This window comes from Passer montanus, unplaced genomic scaffold, assembly GCF_014805655.1.
Source record: "Passer montanus isolate IOZ18808 unplaced genomic scaffold, ASM1480565v1 scaffold43, whole genome shotgun sequence".
In the NCBI taxonomy this organism is placed as follows: Eukaryota; Metazoa; Chordata; class Aves; order Passeriformes; family Passeridae; genus Passer; species Passer montanus.
In genome coordinates this window covers 823,390-831,659 of record NW_024369151.1, presented here as the reverse complement: position 1 = coordinate 831,659, position 8,270 = coordinate 823,390, and the positions used below count along the sequence as shown (strand labels likewise).

Here is an 8,270-nt window from a genome sequence, read left to right as displayed (position 1 = left end):
GGCGGGGGGCGCGGGGGGCCCGGCGGGCTCCGGGCCGCCCGTGGATGAGCACCATGCGGCTGCTGCTGCTCGCCCTCCTCTTCTCCTCGTCCTTCGCCCGCGCCGGCTGCGACCCTAAGATCGTCAATATCGGCGCGGTGCTGAGCACCAAGAAGCACGAGCAGATCTTCCGCGAGGCGGTGAACCAGGCCAACAAGCGGCACGGCACCTGGAAGCTTCAGCTCAACGCCACCTCCGTCACCCACAAGCCCAACGCCATCCAGATGGCCCTGTCCGTCTGCGAGGACCTCATCTCCAGCCAGGTACCCCGGGACGGCGACACCCCCTCCCCGCCCCGTCCCCGGCGGGACCCGAGCCGCCGCCCCCGCGGCCACCCCGCCCCGGCCCCGCGGTGCCCCCCGGCCGAGCCGCGGCGTGCGGGGTCCTGCCGGGCCCGGGGCGCGCTGCCCGCATTGCAGCCTTTATGTAAGCGCGGCAGGCTGCGCGCTCCGTGCACCCCCGGGCACACCCGGGCACCCGCACGCAGCCCGGGCACGCACGGGCACCCACTGACACCCTGGGGCACGCACGGGCACACACTGACACCCTGGGGCACGCATGGGCACCCACTGACACCCTGGGGTATGCCCGGGCACCCACTGACACCCTGGGGCACGCACGGGCACACACTGACACCCTGGGGTATGCACGGGCACCCGCTGACACCCTGGGGCACGCACGGGCACACACTGACACCCTGGGGCACGCATGGGCACGGCCCCGCGGTGCCCCCCGGCCGAGCCGCGGCGTGCGGGGTCCTGCCGGGCCCGGGGCGCGCTGCCCGCATTGCAGCCTTTATGTAAGCGCGGCAGGCTGCGCGCTCCGTGCACCCCCGGGCACACCCGGGCACCCGCACGCAGCCCGGGCACGCACGGGCACCCACTGACACCCTGGGGCACGCACGGGCACACACTGACACCCTGGGGCACGCATGGGCACCCACTGACACCCTGGGGTATGCACGGGCACCCACTGACACCCTGGGGCACGCACGGGCACACACTGACACCCTGGGGTATGCACGGGCACCCACTGACACCCTGGAGCACACCCGGGCACACACTAACACCCTGGGGCATGCACGGACACCCACTGACACCCCCAGGCACCCACTGACATCCTGGGGCACGCACGGACACCCACTGACACCCTGGGGCATGCACGGACACCCTGGGGCACGCACAGGCACCCACTGACACCCTGGGGCACACCCGGACACCCACTGACACCCTGGGGTATGCACGGGCACCCACTGACACCCTGGGGCATGCACGGACACCCACTGACACCCCCAGGCACCCACTGACATCCTGGGGCACGCACGGACACCCACTGACACCCTGGGGCACACACTGGCACCTGCACAGCCCCCCGGCACATATGGGCTCATGCACACCGCCCAGGGCATGCATGGCCACCTGCAACGCCCACCCGGGTCACACATGGGTTCACACACACGCCTCAGAGCACACGGGAGCTCACACACACACCCCAGGGAGCACATGGGCTCACACCAGCAGCCTGGGGCACACAGGGGCACCCCCACATCCCTGGGGCACACGCAGGCACACACACACACCCCTCAGGGCACACAGGGATCACACACACACTCAGGGGTGCACACAAGCACCCACACACATAGCAGGGCACACATGGGCTCACACATGAAACCCAGGCAGGCACAGACTCACAGACGAAGCCTAAGCACATATAGACTAACACAGACACAGCCCTTGAGCACACACAGACACACACACACCTGCGTGCACACAGGCTCACATACAAAGCTCAGACACACACAGACTCACACATACTCCCTGGGCACACACAGATTCACACACAAACCCTAGGCATGCAGAGATTCACATATACCAGCGCACACACAGGCTCACTCACACAGCCCCTGGGCACACCCAGGCTCACACACACACTGGGCACACACAGGCTCTCACACACATACCAGCGCACACACAGGCTCACTCACACAGCCCCTGGGCACACCCAGGCTCACACACACACTGGGCACACACAGGCCCCCATGTCCTGAGCTGTGCACATACATGCCCACCCAATGCTGTGCATGCACAGCAACATGCACATACACCTACACCACACACAGGCACACACAGAGCTAGGTGTGAGCACACACGGGCAACCCAAACTGGGGGGACATGTGGGCACAGGGAACACCACGCATGCACGCAGACTGTGCCCTCACACACATAGGAATGCCCACGGGCTGCACTCCATGTGCACACACACACTCCATGTGCACACACACTCCATGTGCACACACTCCATGTGCACACACACATTCCATGTGCACACACACTCCATGTGCACGCACACACACTCCATGTGCACACACACACTCCATGTGCACACACACTCCATGTGCACACACACTCCATGTGCACACATTGCATGCACACACACGCATTCCATATGCATACACACACTCCATGTGCACACACACACTCCATGTGCACACACACTCCATGTGCACACACTCCATGCGCACACATACTCCATGTGCACACACACTCCATGTGCACACACTCCATGTGCACACATTCCATGCACACACATGCATTCCATGTGCGCGCACACACACACACACACATATGCCATGTGCACACGTGCACTGCTGTGCAAACATGGGCTCACACACAAGTCTGCATTTGTGCCAGAGTGCACAGCTGCTGTGACACACACATCTGTGTGAGAGACCTGGCACACCCACTGCCACACACACACATGGGACGTGGGCACACACAGCTGGGGGTGCAGACACGCAGGCACGGCATGCACAGACACATGGACACACAGACACACGGACCCAGGGTGCACACCTGCACAGACACACAGACACACGGACCCAGGGTGTACACCTGCACAGACACACAGACACACAGACCCAGGGTGCTCACGCACACAGACTCGGTGTGCGCTGTGTATGACTGTGCACATGAGCACAGAATGATGCTCCCTGCTGTGCCCACGGGTCACTCTCAGCGCCCCGGAGGGTGCAGCCCGAGCCCTCAGTGCTGCGGTGCAGCCCGGGGTGACCTCTCCATCTCCCCTGCGTGTGCCCTGGGTGCAGAGCCCGGCCAGCCACCCCAGGCCGTCAGTGGGGGCCGTCGGGGCGGGCAGGCAGGCACAGACCCACCCCTCGTCCAGCACACCCCGCACTCGGAAGGCCCGCGGGGGCCCGTGCGCAGATGGGAACGCGCCCCGAATTGCATGAGCGCCCCCGGCACGGAGCCTCACCGCCCCAAGGCGCAGAGAAATGCGTGTGCGCAGCCGGGCACGCACAGCCAGCGAGGGCAGGGGGCTGGGGGGGCCGCGTGGGGCACAGCCGACGCCTTTGCAGCCCAGCTTCCCGCTGTGGAGGTGGAGGGTAGCTGGGGACAGCCGTGGCGAGGCGGCCGTGCCGGGCAGCGCGAGCTCTCGCCGGCCCCCGCTGTCCCCCGGCAGCAGGGGAGGCTCGGCGGGTCCCGCTCCGAGCCCAGGCTCCCTCCAGCGCTGCCGGCCGATGGATGCCCGTGGCCGTGCCGCCTCCACGCCTCGTCCCCGCGCAGCGCCCGCGGAGCGCCGGCCCGGTGCGGGCACAGCCGTGCGGGAGGCAGCGCGGCCGCGGCTGCTGGGGCTGCGGGGGGCGCTGGGCTCGGGGTGCCCGCTCTGTCCGACACGCTGGGGGCTGTCCCGGCCGCTGTGCCCCGCTCGGTCCCCGCTCGCTGGCGCCGTGCCCGAGCGGGGGCTGCGAGGCAAAGGAGGGGCTGGCAGCCCGCGCACGCAAAATGGCTCCTGCCGGCGGCTGCCGTGCGCCACAGCACTAACCCAGCCCCGCACGGCCCCGCCGCTGCCCCGAGCCCGCTCCTGCCCCAGCGCCCTGCCCCGCCCTGCTGGCTGCGGGTCCTCACCCCCCGTGTCAGCACCGGGCACCTCTGCCCAGGGCATCCCCTCCTCCTGCATCCCCAGGACCTTCCCAAGCTCTTCTCTAGCAATTAATCCCTACTCCCACGTAGGGTCTCCAGCCCCTGCCCCAGCTCCCTCTGCGCCCTCACTTTACTCCCTCCCAATGCTAAGCAGGATCCTCCCTCTTCCTCCAGACCGCAGGGGCCCTTCCCCAGGCAGGCTCCGTCCTCCTCTCCTGTCCTGGCAATCTGTCCCTCCAGCCCGGGTGCTGGGCACCTCCTGGGGCTTGGGCAGATGCTTGGAAAAGGAGGAGTTATTTCCTCCAGACATCAAAGTCCTTGCACTGATTCGCCCTAGCTGGAGACCTGTCAGCAGCTGGGGACATTCCTTGTGCTGCGAAAGGACATTGGTGTAATAAAGGATCCGCAGGGAGTACCCAGCTCCTTCCTCTCCCTTTGACACAAAGCAGGATCCTGCTGGAGACCAAAATCCCAGTTCTGCCGTAACAGCGGAATTTTCCCGAGATCCTCCTTCCCCATTTTGTATAGCCCAGATCCCTGGCCGGGGACAGATCCCGGCTGCTGCCCCCGCCCTGCGCGCTCTGCCATTCCCGTGTGCCCAGGGCCAGATGGCTGATTCGCTCCCTGGCTCCGCGCTCCCGCTCCCGCCACAGTCCCAGCTGACCACTTTGTTCCTAATAGTCCTCAGAGGGGAATTACAACCGAGTATTAAATGTGCGGTTAAAGAAATCGCATTACACAGTGTGACTGGAAGGGAGATGCTTCCCTTTAATCCGTGGAAGTTATTAGTTTAGCGAGAGGAGCGGCTGGGCACGGCATTCCATTAGGGCGTAACCCTGAGTAGAGCCATCCCCTCCAGCCGTGGCACAGCACCCCTGGCTCCCAGCACAGCCCCTGCTTCCCCACTCCGAGCCATTGCAGTGCCATTATCATGTTAACATGGGGCTGTTTAGCATTGCAGAAAAGAAAAGGGAAAAACAAATCGCGCTCGATGGCCGTTGCGCTCCCGTGAAATAATGTTTGTGTCGTGTATCCTGTCCTACAGGTCTATGCAATATTAGTTAGTCACCCTCCTGCTCCCAACGATCACCTAACACCAACACCTGTATCATACACAGCTGGCTTCTACAGGATCCCTGTCATTGGTCTGACAACACGCATGTCTATATATTCTGATAAGGTAACTGATGCATGCTTTGCTCTGATACCTCATACATGTGCTGTAAATCAAGAGTCCCGGCAGGAGGGTTCATGATGTCTGCACTCTCTGTGTCTGTCCGTCCACCCTCTCCAGCCCAGCCTGCATCCCTCCCTCTCTCTCTCTCTCTCTCTCTCTCTCTGTCTCTCTCTTTCTCTCTCCCCTGCATTCCAGGGTACATAATTTTTTTGCAGCTGCCAGTGCTGACCTACATAGTGCCGGATGATTTCTGCAGCGCTGCTGTGCAGGCTGCCGGGCTCGCTGCTCTCCAGCCACGGCAAAGGCACGAGCTGGCTCCTGCCCTGCTCACTGCTGCCAGCCAGGGGGTCCAGGGGGCTCAGGCAGAGGATCCTGTTAGAGCCTCTACATCTCTCTAGGGCTGGGAGGTTGTTTCGTTGCATTCACTTCTCTGGGTTTCTGGGTATTGGTAGGGGAGATAACAGAATATCCTGAGGCTTCACATGACACTGAGGCTGGTCAGCACTCAAGACAGAGGTTCAGATTCCAGTGTCTCAGCTGTCCCTGTGGGAACTCAGAGACTTCCAGACTGGATGAGGTCCTGCCATGTGCAAGCAGCGCCTGGGTAATGAGGTGCTGCCCTGGCCCTCAGCTCACAGCCCCTTTGGCAAACACCTAAAGCTTTAGGAAAGGCAAAAGGAGGAGCTGAGCAGAGCCAGGCCTTCCAAATGCCGTTGCAGGATTTTATCCAGGCACACGAGCTCAGTGGGTGAGATCGAGCCTGCTTCAAAGCACGAATCAGCCTTTGCTTGGAAAATGTGAATATTCACAAATGTAAATGTTCAGTGCAAAAATAGTCACTCCACCTACACGGTAAATAAAGTCAAATTTCAGGAGGAGGAGCAGAAGCTCCCAGAGAGGCACCAGCAGCACTGCTTGGCTGAAGCAGCAGCAGATTTTGGCATCTCCCATCAGGGAAGCCATGGCAGGGTGGTCAGCAAGCCATGACCACGGCAGTGCTGGTGATGGTGGCTGGCAGGGCTGGGGACCTGCACATCCTGTCAGGGTCCCACCAGGCATGGTTAGATGGAAAAGGATGGCAGCAGAGCTGGCAGAGCAGGCAGGAAGTGTTCAGGGGGGATTTGCTTCTTGCTGCTTTAGGGAGGAGATAGATCTGACAGGAATGTCACTGAGAGGGTCCTTGTCACAGGGCCCACGATGGCAGCAAGAGGGGACCCTGCACCTCCTCTTGCTCCATCTCTGCAGGGCTGTGCCCAGTAAAGCAGCCCTGCCCACCTGTGCTGTCCAGCCTCGTGCTGGCCTGGAGTGCTCACCCCTAGGGGCTGACTCTGTCCTCTCCTTCTGCCAGTCTTTTCCTTTTTAAAACATGTTTTCTGCAGAGCAGCCTCATAACCCCCCCCCGGCTCACTTCAGGGCTGGGGAGAGACCCACGGCCACAGTGGTGACCCAGTGTGCTGGCAGGGAGGTGCTGTCCATGGAATACTGGGGGTGTTGAACAGGTCCAGGGGTACACTTGCCTGGCAGAGCTGGGCAGGGAGCCCAGGATGCCCACCCCAACACCCCTCAGAGTGCTCCTGCCTGGCTGGCATCGTGCTCAGCCTCCTGCCCACCAAGGCTTGGAGCTCTCTGAAGAGCAGGGAGCTGCAGGCAGGAGATGGAGCAAAGGCAGGGACTGTGTAGAGGAACAAAGGATGTTTGGACAGTGTAGGGGACAGCAAAGGTGGGAGTGGGGGACAGAGGGGTGTGGAGCTGTGGGACAGGACAGTGGAAGGTTCTGCACACCCCATGCAGGACAGGCTGGCTCGTGACACAGGGACATTCAGCTGTTCCCTTTTTGGTTTCCAGTGATCAGCTTGCTTTCTTTTTTGTTTTAATTCAGGAAATTACGTCTTTCAGCTTAGTTTCTATGGAAACAAGCTTGTAGGATCACTTTTTATGTACGCCCCTAATTGGTTTTGGAGGCATCAGACAATTTTAGCTGAATTTCACAGGGGGCTGAAGTTGGGTTAATTTTGATCCTCTTAAGGCTACCAGGAGAGGAAAGGTGTGGGCCTCAGCATGGAAGGTTTGCCCAGAATATTTTGGTGCTCTCAGAGCATCTCCAGTGAAGCACAGTGGCCCATGAGCTGTACCAGTCTTTCAGCAAAGATACCCGAGGGAGGTGAGTTTTACTGTTCCAGTAACCAAACATTTGTTCTAGAAATAATATTGCAGTTAGCAGGCAGAGCACTCTGGCTTGGCCTCCTTATACACCTCATGAAATCATGAGCTGTTCCTTTACTGAGACCCCCACAGCACCCAGCACAGTCCCGCGTGCTGGGGAGGAGTCTCTGGATCCCTCACCTCTGAGAGAGGTCAGCAGGGGACTGGGGCAGAGAGGGACTCTCAAGGTGAAGGCAGCAGAGTGGTTCCATCACTGTGTGTCCATGGCTATGGAGAGCCCTCCAGGGAGATCTCATGGGCTGAGCATTGCAAAAATCCCCCTCTGGCTTTCCCTCAGTGCTCCCGTCCCCCACAGGCCACTGCGGGTGTTTCTATCTGCTCTGCATCTCAGCTGAAACAAACGAGATGACACTGACATCCTGGCACCATGAAAAATGTGAGCTGACACCGAGTGTGAGAGCAGAGCCCGGGGATGCACAGCTCAGGAAGGTCTGTGCTCTTCAACACCACCACGAGGGACCTGTGGGGCTGGAGGGACACCCTGGCTGCTGAGCCCCTCCCCACCCCACAGCAGGTCATTGCAGCAGAGGAACAGGGAGATAGAATAATAAATTAATAAATTAATAATAAATTAATAAATTAAGAGGCCTGCTCTGCTGCTGGAGGAGTTGGAAAGTGGAGTTTAGACATGCTGCAATTGGAGAGCTTCTTCAGCTCCAGCACCTTGCCCCAGTATTTAAGTGAGGTCTGTCTCTGTCTCCAGTCAGGGGATGGATTTTCTCTCTGGAACCATTTCTGTCTGGTTCCGCTCTCCCTGGAACCATTCCAAGCCCTCACAAGGCTTGTCCACTGCAAAGGGTTTGCTGCTTATTACTGTCTCACAGGCAGCCCGTGCTCAGAGGGAGCCCTGTTAGGGCTGGGAAGGTGCAGGTGGGGACAAAAGTGGCTCTTGT

At 60.7% G+C, this 8,270-nt stretch overlaps 1 protein-coding gene across 21 annotated transcripts in view; it reads left to right on the top strand.

Moving 5' to 3' along the window:
* GRIN1 (glutamate ionotropic receptor NMDA type subunit 1) overlaps nt 1–8,270 on the top strand; it is a 39,635-nt gene continuing 31,365 nt past the window's right edge. For 19 of the 21 annotated variants that reach the window (XR_005628754.1, XM_039720101.1, XM_039720098.1 and 16 more), the window contains exons 1-2: nt 45–302; nt 5,023–5,157. Coding sequence is in view for 20 of the 21 variants with exons in the window: in XM_039720101.1 (XP_039576035.1) it covers nt 45–302; nt 5,023–5,157 (393 nt within the window). In the remaining variant the exon portion in view is untranslated. Of the gene's footprint in view, nt 303–5,022; nt 5,158–8,270 lie in introns of all 21 variants that reach the window. The other 2 variants (XM_039720108.1, XM_039720096.1) reach the window with 2 other exon arrangements.